The sequence below is a fragment of the Oryzias latipes genome, chromosome 12 (genome assembly GCF_053564925.1).
Source record: "Oryzias latipes strain Hd-rR chromosome 12, Olatipes_Hd-rR_3.1".
Taxonomy (NCBI): domain Eukaryota; kingdom Metazoa; phylum Chordata; class Actinopteri; order Beloniformes; family Adrianichthyidae; genus Oryzias; species Oryzias latipes.
Genome location: NC_136248.1, coordinates 26309223 through 26336118, shown reverse-complemented (window position 1 = coordinate 26336118; position 26896 = coordinate 26309223). Strand labels below are relative to the sequence as shown.

Below are 26896 nucleotides of genomic sequence, written 5' to 3'. Positions count from 1 at the left end.
TGACAAGTGGAAACACCTTCTGCTGCGCAAAAATAACATTATTAAACAGGCTGGTAGGACATCTGGAGTTTAGCTCCTCTGCTGTTTTAGCAGTTCACTGAAGGAAAGTAGAGCCCAGCAAAAAAAAAAAAATGGGTTCAGTAATTAGAAAGTTTACTCAGTGGCTTAGTTACCTGCATTGCCGGAGTAATCGCCAACGGTCAAAGGGTATCCATCATCATCAGGGTCCACCGAGAAGAGGCCCACTCCAAAGGTGCCATACTGGGCGTATGCTGTGCTATTTTCAAAGTCTTCCAAGTCGATACGAAGCTCATAGTTGGCCTGGATGGTCAGTGCATGGATCTGCTTTAAGCCTGCATGCAAAAAGAAGACAGAATAAACCATTAGATCACCCATCTGTATCTTCTCAGCTTCTCATCCATCCATCCATCCATCCATCCATCCATCCATCCATCCATCCATCCATCCATCCATCCATCCATCCATCCATCCATCCATCCATCCATCCATCCATCCATTCATTCATCCATCTTCTGAACCAGATAAGTCCCTTTCAGGTTCACTGGGTTGCTGAAGCCAATCCAGCTACCGTCTCTCCCAGGGAAACAAATTCCCACCCAGAATTTCAAATCTCCAAATAACCAATGAGATATTTTTTTGGATAGTAGGAGGATGCCGGAGTGCCTAGAGAACACCCACACATGCATGGGGAGAACATGCAAACTCCACACAGAAAGGTCAGAGCCGGGGTTTGAACCTTGCTGTGAGGCAATGCAAAACTTCACAACAAAAACAGGTGAAGAAAAGAAAACAAAAAAAAAAACTACTGCAACAGTATTTGTTTAACTTTAAGCATAATTATTTATTGATAACTAGTTTCTTGCAGTGGTGGACATTTAGCCTGGCAAGCCTCACCCCTCATTACACATTGCTTGCACACAATGGGGGTCTCGTTTCCAAACTAAAGGGAGAAGAGGTAAGACAAAGCTCATGTTTTTAGTTTCATTCCAAATTTCATGCTGGAGACTAAAATGACACTGAAATTTCAAATTGTGTTAAGATGAATACCGTCCAGAAAAAAGTTGTCATAAAAAAATCTCATATTGTCCTATAGTAGAGAAACATTATTATAGGCTAATAAACCATTGATCCTCTCCACTAGAAAAGGTCAGCATATTGCTGCAAACCAAAAAGGTTTGAGTTTGAAGAGGAATAGAAGACTCTTTGAGGTGCAGACAATTCCCAACCATGTTTCCTCCACCACCATGCATCATTTGGAGAGTCTGTGAAGGAAGGCCATATTTCAAACAATTTGAGTGGTCCCGTATTACCAAATTATTTGTCAATAGTCATGTTATGTACATTTTGCTTTGCAAAATAAGCTGTACTCTTTGCAGCAAGAGGCATTTTAGTTCCAAAGCATCAGATTCATAGGTAAAATCTTATTTTAAACTGACCAATAGGCATATATTGGATAATAAATTATATATGCAATATGGTAGAGCCTCCATGACATCTGCAATGTCTAAGGGTGAATTCAGACTGGACACATTTGATCTGCTTTAAGTGAACCAGAGTACGTTTCCCCCAATAATCCGGAACACATTTTCAGTCTGAATACGACCAAGCGGACCCTGGTCTGGGACCAGGAACCGCTCTCTGACCCATCTTTAGAGGTTGTCTCCGTTCGTTCCTAATAGGACTGAGCTTTGGTGCGCTCTAAGATCCCTCAATCTGAATACAATCTGTTCCTGGAACGGAACAACTGAACCAAAATCGGCCACTGTAGCCATTCATCAAGTGATGTAAACAAAGTATAAATATAGCAACAGATGAGCTGCGGACAAATGTAAAGCAACAATTGTCATGTAATCGAATAGGGAAAAAAAACGGTCTAACTGCTACTTGTTAGAGCCTTTATTTTAACACAGCCGAAAACTCTGCTGTGATGTCATCCTAAAAAACTACAGTGTAGTTCCTTAACAGAATTCTCTTGAAATAGTGCTACAACACCACAATAACTCTCATTGAAATGTGATTGGATGAATTCAGACTCAAAACAACTTTTAACTTGATACAAATTGCTTTTTACTGTTTTTCCAACAATTTATATGTCATAAATACGTATCAGTGTGCCGTCTGAGATGTCTTCTAGTCATATATAACGTTTTAATGAACTAACCCCGAGACGGGCTACAAAGCGCAGGACTTCCATGACTTCTGTCTCTAGTTGCTTTGCCCCCCCTTGTAATTCCTAACCAATGAGGGAAGAGATTTTTAGTCACAAGGTTTTGTTTACAAGCTCCGATCTGTAACAGAATGGTCTGCTTAATGACAAACACAAGGTTCAGGTCTCAATCCGGAACAAAGGATTTTTCCATTCAGAACACACCCCAAGTTACAAATTTATCTGTAGCTTTCACATCTTTCAAAAAGGGCTTTAAACCAAATTTTCACAGTTGTTTTTTTTTTTTTTTTTTTTTTTTACCTTTTAGTTCAGTGTTTTTCAAAAATGTCTCTGCTTTGCACATGTAGGTAACATAGTTTTCAAAAGCAGCAATACCTTTAATTTTAAGGGGAAGACAAGTTGTCAAATTTGTTCTTGGCACTGACCCATCCGCTGGGAGAAAGCTGAGTTTAACCCCTTGATCTAACCCCTTAATGCTGAGTGTCAAGCAAGAAGGAATTAGGTCCCATTTTTAAAGCCTTTGGTATGACCCAATTTTGAGTTCGAACATACAGCATTACCACTCTACCACTAGGCCATTGAGCTGCTTTCATAATGAATGTCAATAGACATTTCAGATAAATAATTTTGGCTCATCACCTGATTTAGAAATCAGTTGAAAATAAACTTGCATTTTTGATTTCCAAGAAAAAGTATCTAATATCTTTATTCTTCTTTCCCTTATGTACAACATACTTAGTCTACACTAGCAGTGAGGCAGTATACTTGAAATATACTTTTTATATACTATATATGTCAATATATTGTAATCTTAAAAGTTAGTATACTTTCTACACTACACATACATGGTCCATAGTAGACTTGCCACACTTATACTCAGGTGCTTACTATACTAAACTTCAAGTGTAATACTTTTTGCTATGGGTCATCTAGCAACTACTCTAAATTTCTTTGAATGTTTTGCCAAAACTAAATTTAACTTAGTAAATGATGAAAAACACAAAAACATCTTTTAAAACAAGGAAAAAAAGATCAAATTTGCTGCAAATGCGTTTCCTACTCAAGTTTTATGTTTTTATCTTACTGTTTTCTACGGAAGCCAAAATTGGCCTACCCTACTTTTTTTGACAGTGTTGTCATGATAACGACATCCACTATCACGTTATCACAAGAAAACAATTTTCTTTTTGTCATAATAACGAGATAACAAATTATAGCGTCCCTTACCTGCACTAAGACGCTGAGACGTAATCTGTTTTAAGTCTCTTTATGTTTTGGTTACAGCAGGCCGTAACCACCGCCGTATAAAACCGAAACGCTGCACAAAAGTTGATTTTTTTTTTTGTTGCTGTCAATTTTTGATCTATTGGTGGAGCTACACTCTACAGACGCCTTAATTATGTCTCACGCACCAGCCCCCCTACCGTTATTTCCATTATTAGCCAGTAACTGAACCCCATAAGACCAAACCTCCGACAACAGGTTGAATGACAGAACCCAGAGCCACAATGACTCTGTGTGTTGCGTTCACTGAGCTCCGGACATTGGCAGGACCAAAACAGCCTCCCAGCCCAACTCAGTCTGCTACAATAAGTTGTTCATTTTCCTACTGTCCTGCAAAAAACAAAGCAGTTTGTCAGAAAAAATGTCCAATACCAGAAGACCTTCTCATATAATAATTGATCATTTTAATCATGGTCTAACTCTAAAACTGACATCGTCATTTGAGGAAAAGGTTGGCCTGGCTGCAGCTGCGCAGGCGGATGTAGTTCAAGGATCTTGCGATTGTTGAAATTGTCAGTTACAGATGATGCATGAGAGGTGTAGGCTCGAATGACTGTGTATCACCTGACTTGGTCTTTTAGGAAAAACATAAGAAAAAACGTATGAAAAAAAAAAAGGTAGCGTAGGCCGTTTTCGTGGTTTTCCATAAGTTATAGCTGTATTGTACTAGTGACCACTGGCTAATTTTTAAGCATATGTCGGACTCGACAATTGTCTGTTTGCTGTTTCTTTACAGAACTCTTCGAAATACATATTTGAAATTCTTTTAGAGCCCCAGTGTAAAGCAGACAGCGCCTAAGGCTAAAGAGGTTTCCGTCTATTCTTCCTGGCTCCCTCCTGCTCTGGGCGCCCCCTGCTGTGTTGGAGTGATGATGCTTCCTTGGGCAGCTCTCCCCCTCCTGGGTTGATCAAAGGCATCATGAAGCAACAGCGTGTCAAATGTAGAGAGGCAGGAAGAGCCCTACCTGAGTGTTGGAACATCTGGAAAATGAAATTCAAACAAGTAAAAGTTGGCTTAAAAGCCCCAAATGCACATTGATGTGCAATCCATGAGGTTTTTATTTGAAAAAGTAATATATATATATATATATATATATGGATATATACCTATATTTATATACATATCTGAGAAGCTTTGTGCACACAGAGAAGCTTCAAAGGCTTTAGAAATGAAAGTTGGATTGAGTGCGTGTAAAGCATATGCAGCAATTTGTAGTTTTGCATGTTTTCCATTGTCTGTCCTGCCACGAGTCTCACTATGAAAGAAGACGGCATGGAGGACTGAAATTCAATAAATCTGAGTGCTGTCATTTTACCTCCTACAGCAATCATCACCTGCGCAAATGAAACTTTGACTTTGCCTGATTTGAATTCCATCGCTCTCTCTAAAAGGCACCGCGTCTGAAGTGGAGGGCTAATTTGATGACAAACACAGCTGAAAGAACCCATTATTATTCCAAGGAAGGAGCTCACAGTCTGGGCCAAGGCACTTAGTTTGGATTTAGTCCAGCCCAATGGGAGGCTGATCCTGTTCTTTTCGCTTTTAATGTAGATCAGCCAACTGGAAGAGGAGAATGAGCAGTTTTGCATTCAAAGGAAGCTCATACCCCGTGCATGTCTCTTTCAAGCATTAAGTAATCTAAATACTCAGGGAAGAAAGAACAGAAGAGCCGAAGCAAAATGCAGCACATCGTAGGTCTCTGTCAGTGAGGCTAAATTGGCTCAGTCACAGTAATTGTTATTATGGGGAAATTTAGGGATATTTTTGAGGAAAAAGTAACAATACTTCAGAGTTTCTTCAGGGACAAGTGCCCTGTTGTGCTACGACAAACTTCAAAAGAAAGTCTTAGGATGTTTTCCCCCTCTGAAAAAAAATAAAATAAAAAATAGCAAACGCAATGCAACTCTATTTAAAGACGGTGCAGCTTTCGATGTATTTACATAACTTTAATTCAGTTCCTAATTAAAGCCCCAGAGAATCTCAGCGAGACTCCAATTCAGAATAATTAAAAAGCAAGATGACTGAAATAACAACAGAGACTGTTGCTTAAAATCCAAACACTCAGGTGTAACTCTCAGTTAATTAAAAGCTATTGTTGGCTTATTTAAAATGAGTTCTAATACAAGAGAGAATTTTAAGGTGTTTTGCTTCAGTATTAACATGCTGATTGCTCCGCCGGGGCTCAGGAAAAACTAACTGATTTGCTAACATCCGAGTGCAGACAGTAAGGCGTTGCAGTCGTGTAAAGCTCTGAACTCCTGTGTTCGATGTAACAAGACACAAGATGAAATTAATGTAGTATTTAACCGATTCTAATAACAGATATGACATCGTACGTCACAGCTCCTTGCACAACCATGCATAAGCAGAAAGGTACAAAATGCTGTGAACTCTCACTGATTTTATAAACTAATGTAAAATACGGAAAAATGGTTCTTTGACTAAAAGAATATACAGTTTTTGTCGGGTTATATTAATTAGCTAAATAGAATTTCCCTGTTAGACTCTCCTTTGTTCAGGTTTAACAATCTCAAGTAAGATTTTTCACAATGTTTATAATTTCCTTTCAGGCAGTTTTGCCTTTTTTATTTTGATTATTTAACTTTATAAAATTAAGAGATGAAGGCCTCTTGTGTCGGACATATTTTATCATTACAATAGGGGGTTATTAATCTTTGGACACACAATATGTATGTTTGTATATATGAAGCTAATCTTTGAAGCTACATTTTATTGATATCAATTATATTTGTATACTGGTTGGACCAGACAGAACCGAGTAGTTTTTTCTGATATTGCCAACTGTATCTAAACCCTTCAGATAGAGGGTTTCATCCACAACATCTTTCCAGATTTGCATCGTTGGGAAAAAGGATTGTGATCCTGGTTGGCGACGCAAAATTCGATTCCGTTCCAGATATGGATTTCTAAAATGGTGTGAGCAAAAGAACAGTATTCTACCCCTATAACTTTCTTTTTTTTTATGAATTATACCTTTGATGAATGTAATTTTGAATATAATTGATTAATATAATTTGAGCAAAGCTAACTAGCATTATTTTTTTCATTAGTGCTTCAATTAAATAGTTTTGTGACTTTACAAACATGTAAAGGTATTTTAAAACAAACACTACAAAATCTACTTGACTTTGAAACAAGTGCTATTTCTTTTCAAACATTTTTTTCTTTTAGTTTACTTTCATTTGGTTTAAAAGAGCAGTGTTTTAGTAACTGCCACAAAAAACACCTGACATGATTTTTTTTTCTTTGTGTGAATTTCTATCATGATTTTTATTTTATTTTAATTATTTGTTTTATATTTTGTTGTTGACCATCTCTGCTTTAAACAAAAACCCAAGAAGATTTGAACTGGGTTCACTCATAAAAATGAACAATGGATATTTACATTGCTGCAAATAAAAAAGGTGAATAATTTGTTCTGAAATTAGTTTTTCTTCTTCAATGATCCAACATTGGCAGATCAGCATATTTTTGGTGCATTATTACCACTGAGTGGTGGGGCCCTTTAATTACACTTTCATTTGGGGTTTTGTTGTCTGTAACACTGACATACATTGAAGTAGTGGCCTTGTGATTGAATGTCCACCCTCAGACTGGCAGGCGGTGAATTCAAATCCACGGTAAAGTCATACCAAATACTCCTCCCTGTTTGGCACTCAGCAAAAAGGGGCTGGATTGAAGGGTTAAACCACCATAAGGTTCCAGAAGGCAGCTGCGTCTGCAGCTCACCGCTCCTCTAGGGGATTGAGTCAAATCCCGAGAACACATTTCACACCCCTCAGTGTGTGACAACTACTGGGACTTTCACTTTACTGCCACCAACAGGCGAAAGCTGAACTGAGCTCTGCCAATCTTTATTTTTCTGCAGATCAAATCACACCCTTTGATTGTGCAGGATGTTCTTTGAGCTTCCATTTCAAAGACGACTATCCACAAACATCCTGTGTCCACATAATTTGCGCTACCTGAAAATGAGACAAATATTAATACCAAAAGGGGCATCTCGTTTCGAACAATAAATGTCTTCACAGATAAGGGATCTCATTTAGCTTGATTGCACATTGAAAGAGGAAAACTCTTCACTGGCGTTAAACGATCCGTGTCATTATGGTTTCCTTTATGTCTGCTTACAGGGGAGTCATGAAGCTAATGACAGCGCGCCTTCGCCGCTGTCAGAAACAGCACCAGAAGTGAAAGCCTGACATTAACCTAATCTGGATCATAATAATAAAGATCAAGAAGGCAGACAAAGAGTATCGTCTCTCCTTTATGAGAGAAGCAAAACAACATCCACGCTCGAAGCACCTGGAAGCCAATTTTAGTTCTTTAGAAACAGATGTACGAAAACATTCAATCGAAATTATAAACATACATGAGCACTGACATTAAACTAGGTCATGGTACTTTTTCCATTCATTTCTACTGGGAGGCTTGAAAGAAACAGAACAGATTTAGCTTGTTAACAACTGAAAGACAGTGATTTCCTATTTTGATCTTTTATTAATCTGAAAGGTGATGTTGAGTTTCACCAAATCTTAAAGGAAACAAAGCTTGAGCTCAAGACATGGCATTGATCCTCTTAGATTTTTTTTATTTTTTTTTAAACATGAAGCTTAACCTAACGAGACAGACATCAGTGACTAAAAAATGCAAAGAAACTCTGTCAGATACTTCTCAGAAACTCCCAAAACGCCCAAATATCAATGATTTATTTGCTTTTATTTGAAAAGTGTGTTTAGGGGAATGCTTTTGATGCTTTTAAGGGGTTGCAGTCCTGAGCTCCCATAGTCTCAGCACAGAGCATGCAGCACTACAGGGCATAAAGGAAAAGTATTGGGGGGAAAAAAAATGCTTCTCCAAATCCAACAGAGAAATGATTACACTTCTCTCTGCCATTTGTGACATTTCTGGAAGTTAATTATTCATCATGCTTTTCTCCCTTCGATGCTGGGGGGCAGCTCCTGAGACAGCTTCGGCATAAAAGGAGAAAAGGAGCAGCGCTCTTCCATCTCCTCCCTCTATAACTCAGCCCCTCCCTGATGTTGTCTCTCTTTTTTCTCCTCTTTTTCGCCTCAATCGCTCCCCTCTTGCCTAATCTTCCTGTCAAGCTGTTTTACTCTTCAGAGAATGTGGAGTTTTGAGAGGCAATTTCCATAGAGTCACAAGGACAGTCCTGGTGCCCTCTACCAGAGGGGGCTGCACTGGTTGAAGGGGTCTCCTAACATGCATCTGCTGAAAAGCTGGCTGTCGTGTCCTCTTAGGGATTACAAAAGGCTCACCATCACTGGCTTTCTTATTGTCATTGAAAGATAGGAGAGCAGGGAGAAAAGCAGAGACAGGTGTGTGCTGAACTCCCTGGTTTTCTGCTTCCTCTGAGCCAAATGTGACATTTGTCAGGACAAAAAGAGAAAGAATTTTTATCATTAGCTGTCACACCTTTGACATTGCTTCCCCTGCCTGCAGTCACTTTTCTTTTTTTTCATATTGGTCATATTGTGACTTGGGATTTAAATTCTGGCAAGAACTGGAGCAGCTAATACATTTCCCTGATTTCCTTTGAAGTGTAAACTCACTGGGTTCCTTCTGGAAACATACAGACCCTGAAAAGTACAAATCCTAAATCCCCACCCACTCTGTTCTTGCTCTGAATGGCTGAATGTTCAGGCTGACTGTTGATCAAATGAGATATGGGTTGTAATGGGGGCGACCGTGGTCCCAGTTCTGTCACGCTTGTCGAGGAGCAGAAAAAGAGCGACGGGGCTGCACTTTTTTTCTCCCTGCGATTTCACCGCTGGCGTGAACACACCCTGCTTACAAGAGCACAACTGACTGATTTCACAATTTTTAAAAGCACTTCAAGTCTGAATTAACGTCTTTAGTGGGTGCGGATAAGTTTGTCTGCTGAAGCACCCCTGACTGAGTCTACCGGGTGAGCTTCCTCATTACAGCCTTCCAGAGTCTCCTGTTTTTACCATAGGTACTTTTTGACTTCCTATAGTTTGATTTAATTTTAGAATTTCTCTTAAATCACATAGAGCAGCCTTTAATAAGCAGAAAGAGGTTCTGTGTGAGTGCAGATGTGAGGCTGCGGCTCTGCAGGCGGCGTGCTGGATGACAGCGTGAACAAAAAAAAAGTACTTTTTATCTGCTATCAGACCATAAGCGGGAGAGAAACAGGGCGTGTCTAAACCCACTTTGGGCATCTTTTTGAAATATTATTTCAGTGTCAGGGGTCATATTTAATTGGACCTTGGAAACACACAAAGCTGAATGAATGGATGAAAGACAACAAAGGCGCTCAGCGGTTAAAAGCATTTCTGCTTTTGTGGTAGCCCAATAGAGCTATTAGGAGATGGGGAGAGATGGAAGAGGGAAAGTTATTATGGTGGAGCTGTAATGAAAGGTATAATTAAATGTTAATCCAGCATGAAATACAAGCGCTTTACTAAAATTCTGTGGCAGAGGCAGCTCAGCCTCCAGTGGACTGTCGAGGGAAATATTTTGGTGATTTGCTCTGTGAATCATTTTGCTAAAGAGGCAAATGGAATTCAGCCGTTTACCTCACAATGATGATTATTGACAGTCATTAGGAATTAAATGATAAGATCCCAATGGAAATGCAGGTAAATATTGGTATCACTTGTTGATTGTTGGTGCCTCAAACATTAGAGATTAAATGTATGTAAAAATAAAACTATATTTCTGATCTACTTAATGAACTTAATGGTCATTATCTCTTGTAACAACGATTGTTATATAACAATTGTTAGAATAATAATATAAGAATCATAGATAAAAGTTACGAACCAGATTATGATGCATATATAAAAAAAAACTGTAAAATAGTTACGTAAAGTAATTCTCTAAGTGAGGGATTATATAAATTAGCTTCCCTCACTCCTTTTCAGGAAATTAATTAAACTTCAATTTGACAAAAAAAAATCACATTTAATGAGTCATGTATTGTATAGATATATAGTTAAGATAAAGAGTAGTTACAGTAGCATAATTTACATGTGTTTGTGGATATTTATGAGGATATGAATCCTCTTTTACTTTTATTTTTCCAATCAAGTCACAATTAAACATCCAAAGTTTGACATGACTCATGCAGATTCACTTTTCCCACAATTCAGTTCAAAAACTTGCTAAAAATCTTTTTCTTAATTTGTTAATAGGCAAATAACAATTAAGTAAATTATTTTAGTTGGCTTACAATAAGCCTGGTGTAAAGTATAAACCAATAAATAACAAATAATTCTATCATTCTGCACAATTGTTTGACACTTTAAACATGCTGAAATGCAGCGGGGATGCAGCGATTCCCTCTCCTCACGATTTGGTTTAATGGTTCAGTTTTTTCTATATGTGAGATCCCTAATTTCGATATATATCTCTGATGTTTATCTTCTTATTTTGTTCGGTTGAAATAAATTAATCCCAAAATCAACATTCTATCATCCACAAATGATTATACATGTCTTATTGAAAATACACAGGAAGCTTTTTAAAGCACTTAATTAAAAATAATAGTCTACAAAACATGTTTTCCCTAAGAAATAATAATAAAAAAAGCTGAAAAAAACTCTTTATATTTTAGAATCTAACTAGTCTAAGCCAGTCTTTAATTACATTTGTCAGTACCTTTGTTTGCCATAAATAAATCAATGAAATTTAAGCGGTAGAGAATAGAATAGAATAAAATAGAATAGTAGTTTATTGACTGCATAAAGGGGACATTATCATAGCTTTAATAAAAACATTAGACAGATAATAAATAACGTTAAAAATACTCTTTATATATTGTTTTTGTTTTGTTGTTTACTTTTCTAAAACCTTTTGCAATAAAAACGGAATCAAGGGAGGGTAACTGCAATTTTATAACAATCTTCTGGCCTCTGGTCTTCCTGTTATTGCCCTAATTCCTTGCAAAGCAAAAACATATGTCTTTTGTTATTAGATCATTTCTGCTTTACTTTTATTAAACTTCTTTTTTTCTCTCTTTGCTTAAAGGCCAGTTTGACAGAAATTAGATTTTTGCATTTATTACATATGAGGTCAGGTAGTAAAAGAGATATAGTTTTACCAAAAGCACAATTTGGAAAAGTAAAAAAGCTGTGAATTTTTTGTGTAAGTTTTGTGTGTTATGTGTTGGTGTAAAAAGTGCCTGGGTTTTTGGAAACATAAAAAAGAGAAACAAAATGAAAGTTTTTACATCAACAAAGATAAAAAAGACAAAAATCATGAAAAACAAATGTTTTTTTTCTTGCATTTGTAGAAATTATATCAACAGGTCATTGAAATAAGGACAGTCACGTGGGCAGTGTTTAAGGAGGTCACTCAAATCGAAAACCATCCCAATGTGAAAGCAATCATACGTCAAGAATCTATAATAAAATTGCAACTGTAGCATCTATCATGAAGCTTTGATGTCTGTGAGAACTCGAGCTCCTTCAAAAGCTTTGCTTTCTGTCACCAGAATCACTCCAATCTCTCCACCAGCTGTCACTTGCTTCTCTGCCGCACATCATGTCCCCAAACTCATTTCAAATGAATGAGTCCTGCTTGCTTTGTCTCCTGTTGTTGCTGTAAGTGGTGGGCTCACAGTAAGAAGCAGTTTGCTCATTTTGCTAACATCTAAGTTTGGAGATTTTTAATTACAGCTTTATTTTGTTGTTGTTTATCTCGATAGTTGCTACCAGGCAGCATCTAAAGCCCTTTTCGAGCTCTGTCTTGAAGACTTCACGGTGACGTTTATTAATGAGTAGATATGTGATTTTAATGAATAGGAACAGGCATCTTGCTGCTGACGCATGCCAGAGAGAAAATTAATTGGCAGGTCAAACTATCGGGATGTTGTAGCAAATAAAGAAGAGCGCTGTTTTCTTCTGCAACAAGGAGAAGACCACCTACAGCTGTCAGGGCAAACTGACAAATGGATTTCATCTTCCTGCCCTGCTATAAACCCCAAAGCTTTTTCTGTTTTATCTAATATGACTCGTGCCAAATATTTGACTCATGATTCCTTCCATATTTATGTACCCGATACATGTTTTAACTTTAAAGAACGATGATATGCATTGGGTCCCTGTTATTACATAATTATACACCTGCTGCACGCATAATTCATACAGACACAGTTGAGCAGTGAAGAACATGTTAACTGTAAGCAGTGGTGGGTTTCAGAATACATGTACCAGTGGGATCCATTCAGAATACAAATTAGGAGTACCTGCATTTTGTCACTGTAACATTTTAAAGACAGATAGTATGGAGTACCAGTAGAATACAGGAAAGTTGTTGTAGTAATAAAATTAATTTACAATTCATTTCATTTTTTAATTTTTCACTCTAAATTACCACAAAACGAGTCAACTCCCAGGGGATTCAAACATAAAAAATCAACTAAGATTGCTGTAAAAATTAATTGAAGTTGCTGTAAGAATTAATTGTGATTCCAAAACAAAAATCAACTGAAATTGTGGTAAAAAACTACCAAAATTGCTGTGAAAAAGCAGATGAGATTGAGGTAAACATCAAGTGAGATTGCTTTAAAAATTAACTGAGAATTCTGTAAAAATCAACTAAAATTGCTGTGAAAATATACTGACTTTGCAAAAAAAAAACAAATAAGATTGCTGTAAAAAAACTAGGTATGTAAAAGATACTGAAATTGCTGTAAAAAAATCATCTAACACTGCTGTAAAAATCAACTAACATTGCTGTAAAAAATGACAGAGATTGCTGCAAAGATGGACTGAGATTGCAAAAGAAAATCTACTGAAATTGCTGTGAAAACCAACTGAGATTGCTGTAGAAAATGAATTAAGACTGGTGTGTAAATGTGGGTCTGTAAATGCACAAAGATTCAAAATCATTGATTTTTCAAAATAAAACAGGAAACGAATTTTGAAACAGCTTTCTTTTTTTCCCTATCTGCTTTTGTTAGAGCAGTGAAATCAAACGGCACACATTTCTTGACACTGCTCCTCAACAACAAATGACAATAACCGAGATAAAAATAAACAAATCAACACAATAGCTTTCATCAATAGACTGTCGGGATGTAAAGGATAGATACGTATCGAAAAATCATCTATGATGGTGGCAGCACTATTGGTTGGAGATCACAAATACAAAAAAGATTATGTTGGTAAAACGGTAAAATATTCAGGAAGTAAACATCAGTTTCTCTCCCTTTTGTGCTTTTGTGCTCTCTGTGGTTTGTTTACATACATTTGATGTAAGAAAAAAACGTCCAATCACAAACGTCCACCACGTCGGGTCAGTGACAATTGGCTACAAGTGAACATCAGTGTGTGTTGTAAGCACTAAACATATGATAATCTTCATAATATTTACAGCACTGATAATATCATCACAATAAATTATTATTACGTTTTGATAATAGCTAAAACAAATATCGTTGGGGGTCTTTAACATGACTATACACTACAAAATACATTTTGGGGATGCATTAAGCATTTTACAACTAAATCCTTTTAAAATATTAAACTACCCTTGTCAGCATTCTCTCTGTATGAATGAAAAAAAGCAATCAAACAAATTAAAGGAACTAAACAAAATGCTTCCTATGAGTCCACTGTTTGTTCCCTAATTGCTTTTTAAGCACTGTATGAAGTACTCAAGCTCACACATTTCATTTCTGCAGTTTGTTTGAGAAGAAACTGAGTGTGAAAACGGCAACAAAAATAGCAGACAGAAATCTCTGTTGAGGTTCCCGCCTCAGCCAGTCCAGCCAGATTGTTTATCCTACTCAAATTTGATTTATTCTACTGATAAGCAGGGACGAGTCATGGTGATACGAGAAATTTAAACTCCAAAGCGACGCTGATCTCAGTGTCGGCTACAGTCACATAAGATTAATTTATCCGATGTGAGATGGCTCAGATAGATGTCAGTGTTAGATTTCAAGGTTTGCTTTCAAGCTCACGCCTTTGTGTAACCAAATGCTTCCAAATGCCATCCACCGGGCAAAATAAAATGGAGGGATTTTGCTCGAGTGGCAGGATTAGAGTCATAAAATCAAGAGGGAGAAGATTCAAAGCCAACAACCCATCACTTTTGATATCATCAGAAATTAACCTTCAGGGTGGAAAGACGGAGCTCTGAGAGGTGAGGTGAGACACAGAGGAAAGGTTGAGGAAAGGAAAAAGGGGCAGGTAGACCAATGCTGAGAGAGTTGGCAGGGCCTTGAAGGCTGTAATTCAGGGAGGGGAGTACATTAATATTTAGAGGTGCTCTCAGGTTAAAGAAAATGAGCAGAGGAGCCCCAGCTCTCAGGAAAGACTTGGAAGAATCTACTGCAGCAATCGCACAGTTAAAAAAAAAAAAATCAGAGGTTTGTAGCAAAAATGTTATGTTCTGACAAAGTTTATGCAGAAGAGGTCGAGATGAAAAAAAAAGAAAACTATAAAAATATTCAAAACTGCATATAAAAACTCTATAGGAATCAACAGTTTCAAACAAATACCATGTCCAGCAATCTAAAAGCTATTTGGAGTGAAGACCCAAATATTTGAATTGATTATTAAAGCCCACAAAAACGGTCAATAAGAAGATTTCAGCTAAATTTAAAAAAAAAAGCACAGGTCACTGAAAAAAGAAGTCACTACTATGCAAACGTTGACTTAAAGATGTCTAAAACAGGAACTCGTAGAACCAATTTTTTGAAGGCAAGTAACCGCCACTGGATGAATACCATCTTTGCCCAACAAGACTTGGATCGGCTCCAGCAAACTCATAATTCATCTGTAGATACACGACTGGCATTTCATTGGTCAGTTTGTAAATATCTAATCCAGGGGTGTCAAACTCCAGGCATCCAGGGCCGGCTTCCAGCTGGTTTTCCAGAAATCCTGCCTTTTCTGCTTCCCAGTACATGGATCAGGTGTGTTCAGCCAGTAAGAAGGTTTAATGGCAGGTTGGTTGGAAATCATGTTGGACACCGGCCATCAAGGCCTGGATTCTGACACCCCAGATCTAACCCATCCCTCCATTTTACAAACTCATTTCATCCCTTTCGACTGGTGCCACTCCCACCTACTGTACTCCTTAAGTACACCCGGGACAGGTAAGATATCAAATATCTGATTATTTAGTCATTTAGATGGGCTCAGTGACTTGACTTTTGAAGCAGGGGTTCTGAAGTCCAGCAGTAAGACTTCGTCCCTTTGTGTAAAGCTCCATAATTGTTAAGTTAATTTATTAGGTGACATTAAATGGGGTGACAAAGCATGTTCTGTAATTAATAAGAGGACCATGGGGAGCGAGAGCTTTAATTATTGGCTGCTGTGAAAACTACACATTTGCTTTACATCATTATGTCCTGATAGGAGAAGGTCTTGTGAAGACTGTAAAATACAGCATTTATTAAAGCGATTGTTGATCAGTGACTGAGATCAAATAAACAGAGAGGGATTTGAGAAAAAAGAGCAGCTAATGAGCACAGAGTGGAGGACTGAAATGCCATGAAGACTTTGATCAGAAGCTTACAGCACCATTATTTGCTGGCAAAGAGCAGGGTGGCCGGCTTGCAAAGCTCCTCTGTGACTCCTGGGGTCAGAGTAATGAAGGGCTTTAGGGGCCAAAGAAGGTTCACATCCTCTGACCAAAATCCAACCTTGTTAACTGCAAGTGAGCTTGTGTTCGGAGCCAATCAGGAGCAGCGGGAACTGATCCAACTTTGTGTGGTTTTATGTCAGAAAACTTGGACCCCGACAGGGAAGCTTTAGAAAAAAAATCTGTGTTTCCATAATGAGAAAAAGCTGATGATTGAAGGATTCACATAGAGAAGTGATCTGATTTCCTAACAAGACCCATCAGCTACACAAGATGGCATGATGGAGCTCATCAGTTAATCATGACAAAAAGTCATTTGGGAAATTTTCACAGATCCTCATAGATATAAATAACAAAACACATGAGATATATCTCTATTTCTGTAAAAAAAATAAAAAAAAATAAAAAACATCCTAACCATCCTCACTCCTTACAGAGTCTTATCAGGGATGCAGGAGCGCACAGCATGGACACCTTCCTCCAGAAATGTAGGCTTATCTTATCTCAGAGCTGCAGGGGCAAAGCCGGAATTTATGAATGGCTAATTTATATTTTGTTTTCTTGTATGACGTTTGGCCAAGCATGAGCAACGAAGCACCGCAATGTGTACTGGAAAGGTGTTATGTGTTTTTAAATTGAAAGTCGTTGAGGAAGCCGAGACAGATGATGAAGTAAATTATTACACTAGAAAAAATAGAGTAGGGGAGGGGGTTACATGGAAAGCGGCTGGGTGCTTGCTATAATGACTTTTCTGTCACCCTTACTGGAAGATCTACTCAATCATTCCTCAATCAAATTTTCAATCATCCCATCTGTGCTCATTCACCATTCCTTTATGAGCAGATTCTGCTCATAAACCTTTTACATCTCCTGGAAGATGAAATCCCCTCCTCTTTTAAAGTACCTCCTGTGCTGGAGATCAGACATTGCAAACCAGCACAAGGAAAGGAGTAGAGGAATATACCTGCAGGCTGTAAAGACAGCTTCAAATGAAGTAGCAGGGTGTTGAAGAGAGGGCCGTGCGCTGCTCTCATCCTCAAACAGATCCAGGTTACAATGAGATTCCCCACAAATTGCGGCTATCTTCATTCCTGCCCTGCACCATCCCCCAGATGGAGTGTTTGCCAAAGCACAGGCATATCAGTCGGAGACAGCATAGGGTCCTCGAGGGTGGATTCGGGGGTCCGGGGGGCCAGGACATCATTGTTTCCGCATCTGAGGCTGGCTGGCAAAGGCCTCGGCTGACTGGATCCCTCACTGGCCAACATCAGTGTGTCAGACTCAGTGGGCAGAAATCACGTTGCTGAATAATTGATCGAATATGAAGGCAGTATTGGAAGAGCTTTAACTGAAAACACTTACATGTGTTCTAAATAATAGATCGCAAAGGATTGTAGTTTATACTTCTCTTTACCATGAGGGATGTGCTATCAGATGCTAAATTGTTGTATTCAGAGCAGCAGTGGTCTGACTCAGGAGGGCTTGTTCCTCTGGGAGGCTATCTTTTTAAGCACCAGAACAAAAAAATAATCAATCATGTGTATTTTATCCACATGCATACCTGATGTATTTTGTCAGGCTTAAAATGATATACAAATGTAATAGAAAACGCAAATCCAAGAAGTATTTACACACCAGATGTCTTAAAAGTTTATTTTTTTATTTGAAATATTAATGGTGAGAATAGATAGATTCAACCATAGAATACAGTCACATAACATTGCTTTTTTATGAATCAAACAAGTGTTAGCAGAATTGAAACAATAAAAGTAGCAATTTTTTTGGTGACTTGATTGATTTTTAAGTCTGACAAATATGTAAAGGGTTATTCCAACAAAAATCAGGTTTTTAACATGGAGGAAAATTAAGCTAAAAATTGCAATTTTTGAGTATTCAAAACACGTTGAGCATCAGGAGCAGATGAAAGAGAAAAACACTCTTTGGGTATTTGCTATGTAAAAACTATAATATGCATGCTACAAACTCTATGTGCGTCTTTGTTTTCCTAGTCTGACCTGGTATCTTGGCTTAAAACTGTACGACTGGATAGCTCCAATATTGCTTGCCATTTTTGTTGCACCAAGCCAGCGGGAGAGCATGTAAACCAGGTGTGTCCAAGTCAAGGCCTCGAGGGCCGGCCCCCTGCTGGTTTTCCTGAAACCCTGCCTTTTCTGATTCCCCTGATCAGGTGTATTTAGCCAATAATTGCAGCCTGGTTGAAAAACATGTAGGACACTGAGGACTAAAATGGACACAGCTGTAAACAGAGAGCTCTCAGTTATGGGTGACATGAAATGGGGCGGGGTTACTCTGTGCCAACGGTCCCGCCCACGACTCATAGGTGAATTTAAAAAAAAAAACTCCTACCACTCTGCACAAGCGTTTTTTTTCTTTTCTTTTTTATTATGGCTAAAAACGACTATCATAATTAAAAGACCACTGGGAACGCTTTTGCAATAGATAAAAAGATGATTTGTCTTTAAGATAACAAAAATAATGAAACAAACCAGAAAGGAAACAATTACTTTTATGCAGGGTTTTAAAAAACAGAACACATTTATATTATAAAGTACAACAGTAAAAAAATAAAAAAAATAAAAGTGCGGCTGTTTTGAAGGATACTGATGAGGACTCATTCTCAGAGTACACAAAAGGCCACAAAGAGGACAACAGGAAGCTCCAACACACTTCCATTAGTTAGTGACCTCAGACAGGTATAATTTATCTAGTGCTCCAGGCTGTTATAACATATAGCTTTGTACTTTTCCAAGGATTTTACTCCTTTAGTAATCTTTTTGGTTGGGGACCAGGGTAACACATGGGTTTTGTGAAGGTCTTTTATCTGGGGCCAGTGATGAAGCAGCGGCTGAGTGGAGCAGTGTTTCATGTTGCAAAACTCCTCGCTGAGATGCAGCACGAGTTAAATGCAGAGTTTGCTAACTGCTGTGATTGTGCTGTTTCTTGAAATGGATTTCTGGATTATAATTATCAGTGCGTGCAGCTAGTGGGAGGTAATCTGCCTGGTAGGACGCCAACCGTGTGGAAGAACCACAAGGGGAGATGCTGACAGAAAAAACAATTATCCTGATCTGATGATTTAAACTCCCTGTAAAACCTATAAGTGCTGCTTTCTTTTTGGATGATTTGTTATGACTTTGTTGTGAAAGCTTCAACACAACTGTTGAGTTTTCTCCTTTACGGAAAGAGTTTCTAAGCTTCCCATTCTATTTCTGTAAATGGTTCAGTCTCAGCAGAATTCATTTGTTGTCTATCTTTAGTACAACAACAGCTGATGCTGCTTCTAAGACACTTTAAAATATTAAGCATTACGATAATGTTCTGATAATGTTCCCTTTTGATTACTTGGATGTGAAAAAACAACAGTGGGCTGAACTTCAGGAAACTAAAATGTGAATAGATTTGCCATTAATTCTTGTTTACTTGTTTGTTTGTACACATATTTAAGTTACACTTGATTATCTTGCAAGAAATACAAGAAACCTATAAAACTTCACCTGCACTGTTCAGTGCCCAGATATTTATCTCTAAGTGACAAAGGTTGATTCTTTGGTTAAAGATCTACCGGATCGATTTTAGGGTCAATAATCAAATGTGATTGTTCAAAATGAACATCTTTACAGTCCAATGTTTGAAAAAATACTTTGAATTTTGCAAAGACCATAATGTTGATGAATCATATCAGCAACCACAAATTTTGATATAAATCAAATTGGAGTTAAACCAAATCCCTGGAAGCTGGTCAATATATAAGCCTGTATGGATAAACGCATTCACCTTCTTGTTTCTCCACATCTCCCCGTGAAACCTTTTTCAAATATTTCTTCTTTTACGCTTTAGTGATATTTTCTCAGTGGGCTTTTTTGGTACTTAAAATTTAGAGTTCCCCTTGTAGGTTTCCCATACAGTCTGTCTGCATTTATAGCTGCTGTAAAACAGGAAACAACGTGGTATCAATTTTACCTGAGTTCCACTGCAAGGCACCAAGACCAAGCACACATTCCCACAGGACAAACCAGGTGACCTCACATGTCAAGTTAATTTGACCTGTGCGATTGCTGCGTTGCGTTCCGTACAGAACATAACTGCTGTTGGACTAAAAACACAGATCTAGATGGTGGTTAGGTGGACTCTATCATGGTACAAAGATGATCAATAAACACATTGTGATGCAATTCTCCAATGCTATGATTTCATTTGTGTGACACTCACCACTATGTTAAAAAAAAAAAACAGCTCTGTGTAAGAGATGATGTAAACAAAATGGTGTGCTCTACATACCGAACACAGGGAGGAATATTAAATATGCTTTAAGAAATACAACACTGGTTTAATTGTTCATTTACTTTTTAAATGTTTTTATTTACATCACTGTTTAAGTAAAGCAGTACACCCCGCCCCCCCGATCGGATGTACTATAAGTGCAATGTAAAAAACAGGATATAAAATGTCTGTTTTGGTGACAAATTGTGTCTCTCTGACTGTGAATCTGCATTTTAAGGCGGACCAAGCAAATAGATATTAATGTAATGAAGCATTACAATGTTAAAGACTAGGTTTGATGTCCTGATTATTATAACAATAAAAATAAGATTTAGTTTGCAAAAATCCAAGCAGAAAAGATGAAAACACTGCTATTAATGGATCGTCTTTGCTTTGTGTTAAAGTTCTAAAAAAGTGAAAACAAGGGAATAAATGCAAGGTATTTTTTTCTGAAAATAACGATTTCAACCACTTCAGATGGTCTTTTGTTCAGAAAAAGAGCCTTGTGAAAACAGCAATGACATAAAAATGCAAATGTTGGAGACAGATTGGCCGATACCTACCTCGTGGTTGTATTTTGGGATCACAAAGCTGAGATGTTTTGTGATCTGAAACGTGTCTGAAAGTTACATGAGCCTCTGGGATTAAATGTCATCCAGTATGACAAACGCACATTTTTGGATTTAACATTTGCTTTCCTTGAAGAACAAATCATGCAGGTATTAGGCTTATGTTGCAACGGAGACAAATGACAAACTGAATGTGAAGAAATTGTTTAAATTATCTAATAATTTTCTCTGTGTGCGCTAACAGCGAGAAAATGAAGTCTTTTCACAGTAACTTGTTAGACGCCGTTTTCTTTTTAAGAAACAATGAAGGCGACACATGCAGATGGATGGTGAGCGCCTGGTGGAATAAAAAGGCTATTTATTTACTCTGAGAGGAACAAAGGAAGTTCACAGGTAGACCGTGCAGAGTCTTGTGAGAGTGTTCAAATCTGCCACCTTTCTGCTGTACAGCAGCCTTTACTGACCCCTCTCCACCGTTAAATCAGTGTTCTGCAAAGGAAAATTAGACGTGCATTTATTTATTTATTTGTTGTTTATTTTAAATCTGCGCCCTTTGCAACATAATGTGCATTTGTGCAGTCTTCAATATTTAAGAGGTTGCTCTTAGACTCCAAAACTGAATCTTAAGGAAGTAAAAAAAGCAAAAAACGGTCTTCTGTTTTGCAAGAAAAATACGCTTATCAAGAAGGTTTTTCAAAAGCAAAATAATATTAGTTTGAGAAAAAATATCTTAATGACAAAAATTATTTTCTTAAAATAGGAATTCTTGGTAAGACCATTTTTTTACCCCACTGTAAGATTTCTTTGTGCCTATTTTAAGAAAATCTGTCAATGGAATAAGGCTTTTTGACTTACTTGTAATGGGCCTGTTTTTGCAATTTTATTAATATTATTATTATTTTTTTGTATTATTTCAGATAAAAAGCACAGCTTTTTTAAAGATTAATTTAATTGCCATGTCTTTGATTTCATACATGGTTTCTTTTTCAGACTATTTTATTACAAAATGTAGCTTTCTGTATTCTTTTATTCTGTTTTTCACATGCTCAATAAATCCCCCAAAATATCATTTTCAACCCTTTAACTCCAGGGCTTTAGCTCCAGTGCTGATTTTCTTCAATCCACTGTAACGTTTCAACCATTCACAGAAATCACGTGATTCCAACGGATTCTATGGCTGAGAAAAGCAGCTTTCCGCTTCAGAATCCGTTGGAACAAAGGTAATTGCGTAAATGATCAAAGCGTTACAGTAGTGTGAAGAGCTTGTGTTATTCTGGCGAGGATGAGGATTGACTTACAGCCGTTTAAAATAAAAAATAAAAATATATATTTATGTACTTGTTTTTCAAGCGTGATCGATGTATTGGGCACCCCTGCAATAGGTGACTCCCAATCTGTCAACTATAGAGAAATAAGCTGTGCTTTTAAATAAAGCCCCACTCCAAGCACAATCAATCATAGACCCCGTCTCCTATCCTGTGACTGATAAGGGTCTCTGACCTCTGACCTATCTGCTGTCGGCGATACTGCTGTCAAAGTGAGGGAAGACGCAGCACAACGCGACTGGAGTGCTGATTCCTGGAGATGAAACAGCGATAGTGTCAGGCTGCGTCGGCTGCAGTTGTTTAAAGTCATCTTTCGTAAGAGATGCACCTGCAGTGCAAACAGGGCCGCCGGTCCAGGCAAAATGGTCCAATCTCACAGCAATTTCATGGGCAGTAAAGGCGAAGAAAAGGGTGAACGTTGCCAATAAAGACCACGATCAAATGTTTATTCAAATCATTTGGCCCCTCGTTTCCCCCCTTAACTTATTCCAGCTGCACAAAACTAAATGGCCACAAACAACATAGCAAGGAAAAAAGAAAAAACAGACACACAGAAAGGCCGACAAAATGAGCTGTCTTCCTCATGGGAATTGTGATGCTCTTTGATTTGTGCTCTCTTTGTAGACACAGCCTCCTTTAGATTTTCTGCTGTCATACAACAATATAAATACAAGCTTGAAGAGCTGTGCCACGATAGCGCTAGGGTGTGAAGGATGAATGTGTGCAGGCATTAGTTTATGCACGCTTGTGTGTGCAGGGAAGAAAAAGATAAGTTAGAATAAAGCAATAAAGCAGTTGCATGAAGTGAAGACGTGAACTGAATGTTCCATCCTCGGATACATTTTACAGACTGTCAAAGCAGTCTTGCAGCTCTTCTTTCAGCTTTCAGTGAGTTTTTAAGTTGAAAACTAGGAACTTATAATGTAAAATAAGCCCTTTTCTCAGGGATTCTTCTTTTTATAAGTGCTGCCTTTTGATTGGAGCATCATCTTTACTTTTCCATCCATCTTCTGCACCTGCTGAATCGCTTTTGGGGTCACAGGGCTGCTGGAGCTTATCCCAAATACTGCTGGGGCGAAGGTGGGACACACTCTGGAGAGGTCACCAATACATAACATAACTTTATTTATTTTTTTATTATTTCCTGTCTTAGTATAGAAACAACCTTTTTTATTGTGACAAATCAAATCAATTTTGGTAAAGTCAAAATGGGTCTTGCCACTAAATGTATGCAGTGTTCAAGGATTACTATTTCACAACTCTTCAAACTGTAAAACTGGCTGACACAAAGTCATTCATTATCCTGTTGCTTTCCTGGACAGGACTGATGGGCAAATCTCAAACTTCCATATTGAAGCACAAATGAAATAATAAACAGTTGGACCCATGTGCAGCTAAGGAAACAGATCTATAAAATGTGAACAAACTGTACTCTTTAATACTGTTCCTAAATAAAATGAGTTGCACATTTATTCACAAACAGAGTTGGATATTGTCGGTAAGGTTATTTCTGTATGTGCTGCAGATTTTTTTTTTAGAGAAACACAGTACAATGTAATCATTTTGTAAAATTGTGACAAAACAATGTAGCAGATAAAGCGATTTTTTTTGTATAAATTACTCTAGCTTAGTTTATATTGTCTCTGGAAAAGAAATGCCTTTTTTTCTCTCCAAAAAGCAACTCGGCAGAGATAATCAAACTGCAACAGAAATGATCTTCTTAACAGCTAACTTTACACAACTGGGGGGAAATTTGTTAAAGATCACAGAAAATCCGGTCTCTACTGACATCCTATCCTGCCAAACTGATGTGGACCATGTGACATCGAGTTTAAGGGATGTGACAATTATCCAAGTGTTCGGCTATTCCTGGAAAGAAGAGTACGAATATTTGCAATACACTTCAGGCTATGTGATTATCGCTCTAAAATGAAGAGTAATATCAGATTTTGAGTACATAAACTAAACTAAACCACTTATGCTGCTGTGGCTAGAAGAAGATGAACCTTCAAAGTAAAATGTCTGTGAAGCTTTACATTTTCAAAGTAAAACTATTGAGTGTTTTTTTTTTTTTTTGTCGCTAAAGAAAAGAGTTTGAATTTTAGTTTACCAAAATAAGTTCTAAAAAATAAAAACATAAAACTTTGTTGTTTTAAATATAACAAAATAGATTTAAATTTAAGAATATTAAGAAAATATTGTGATCTTTAAATATGAAGAAAATCTGTTTATCAAATAAATCTGTTCTTTTTTTCAGACTCATGTTTATTATCTGTCGCTTTGTTTATTTTAATTTCCTGTTCTAAATATAGGTAGTTTCAATGGTAAATAAATACATATCATTCTTTTATTATTATTTTCTTCATGCAGTAAAAAGACACACATATAGCAACCATTCAAACACAAGATATAAATAGTAAGAATTGAGGTTCGCTCTGTGAATTGTTTGTCTTGATCCATAAAGTCCATTGCATCGCCACCGAAATAACGATCCACAGCCCTGTCCTGTTCTTTTAAAGTCAATGAATTTAATAAACAAGAAATTGTGAACTTTTAGTCAACTTTAGGCCAAAAATGAATTAGTTTTCCCTTGATTGTCAAATCTTTTATGTTACTTTTAAAAAACGCATCAACGTGGGTTCACTTTGTGACTTTCACTGATCCCACACCTCCAGTCAGAGGTTGTTAAAGGGGTGAGTGCTGCCCAGTGTGGTATGAATTCCTCATCAATGTTCATAAACAGCACTTTGCAGCTCTGCTTTCACAAACTCCCCAATGCCAACAATTGCCAGTTGGCAAGTGTCCACACTGTTTTCCATCTTGAATTATATATATTAAACAGAAACTTCATTAGAAACGATGCAATCTGGAGGGTTTAGACTTCTACTGTGATCCCCAACACGAGTTCAGAAAAAAAAAAAAAAACATGCTGAAAGATTTGACAAAAAAAAGGGTGTTGAGCCGACACATGCAATGAAGCAATGATGTGGTTCCGTGGTCTGTGAAAAAGCAAACTGGGTTTGTGACAGTTTAAGCCAAACTGGCATTAACACAGTCACAACACCTGTTCCAAGTTAGAGGGTGATGTTAGCACAGAAGCTGAGGGACTGTGTCCCGCATTGGCAGGAATTTAGCTGCCATATTTGTTACTTTAAATTAATGGAAGGGAGCTGCCTCTGTTTGTCTCTTCTTTCATTATCAGCTGATCTGGTAAAGCAGCTCAGGTGCAGGCGGGAACCGATGGATCCACACCTGTTTTTCATTTATATCTGTTCTCTTAGTGTACTCTTACTGGGTTGTGGTATAATTCGCCACATTCCCATCATTCATTTCAGTCCACTATGGCGTTCCTCAGCTTCCCTCTTTGTCAGGGGGGATTTATGTTTCTTTCCCAAACACACCTCCTTTTTGGTTTTTGTTTTTCTTTCTGCAAAAGAAGCATTTTTATTTTTAGCACCATTGACTATTCATTATTTCACTTTACTTTTTGGTGTGTCTTTATTTTTGGTTACCTTCAACACACAGAGTCAGGGGGGCAATTATGAAACTCCTCACATTATAATAAGACCACATGCTGCTGGGAAATCAATATTCCAATACCAAGCAGTGAGATCGTTTAATAGAGAATCTGTTAATAGGCAGTTCAAGATAACTTAATTTCCAATTTATTTTCAACATGGGATAACTAAGACGCCTTATTACACCGTCAATGGAGGAAACTTAATTTTAATCATCCATTTAAGTTACACTTATAATATTCTTCAAATCTATTGTTACCAGAACAATATTTGTGAAGATTAAACCTTGTTTTTTTTAAGAATGTTTTGTTATACTACCAAATGACTTCTCATTACCTTTCCGTCAGTCTTTTTGTCATGTCTGACTGAGTGACTGCGGCTGCTGAGTGCTTGTTAAAAGCCATTAAGTGAAAGAATGACTTGTGTGTGGCTAAGCAGAGCTGTGCGTGCGGGCGTGCGGGCGCGCTGCAGACGGTAATTGCTGCGAATCAATCGGGAAATAAGTTATTTCTACTGCTTTGATCTTCCATTTGAGCCGTTACTGATTCCTGTTAGGGACTGACCAGCGGCTGCTGACAGAGTCGGGCCAGGAAGAAAGACGGGCCAAGTCTGAGTGCAAAAAAAATAAAAATAATGGCCTTTCAGGCTCTGAAAAAAAAGTGTTTAGACCTACACTTTTGGAGCTATGCAAAGTGAAATATCTGCTGATGACATTGCATATTTTTCAGGGTCACTAATAGACGATGTGATCCCTGCAAAATCTTTTTTTTTTTTTTTTTTAAGCCGGTCAGACCTCGTTGCATCCACTTCAAGGTTTGTGTGACACGCTAACGCTGTTTTCTGTCTTTTTGAACGGCGTGTTCTTGCCAAACAGAAGATGAATGCCCCCCCTGCTGAGTCAGACTCCTCTCCTTCTCTTAGCTTTCAGTATTTCCACCAGCTGGGAGCTAATTGCCACAGACTTTGTGATATTTCACAGAGATTTTTGGAACAGAAATCCTGCCACAGCAACAGCATAAATATAGGATGAGAATATACAATATACATAACATAGAAAAAAAGCAAATGCACATCCATTTTTATCACTGTTTTTCTCACATTTGGACATTTCTTTTTACCTTTTGTCA

General features: G+C 37.6%; 1 protein-coding gene across 2 annotated transcripts in view; it reads right to left on the bottom strand.

The window, feature by feature from the left end:
• The window catches only part of fibcd1b (fibrinogen C domain containing 1b), a 177350-nt gene that overhangs the window by 7330 nt on the left and 143124 nt on the right, over positions 1–26896 (bottom strand). For both annotated transcript variants that reach the window (XM_011481524.4, XM_004074532.5), the window contains one exon: positions 174–353. In XM_011481524.4, the coding sequence (XP_011479826.1) occupies positions 174–353 (180 nt within the window). The remainder of the gene's footprint in view (positions 1–173; positions 354–26896) is intronic.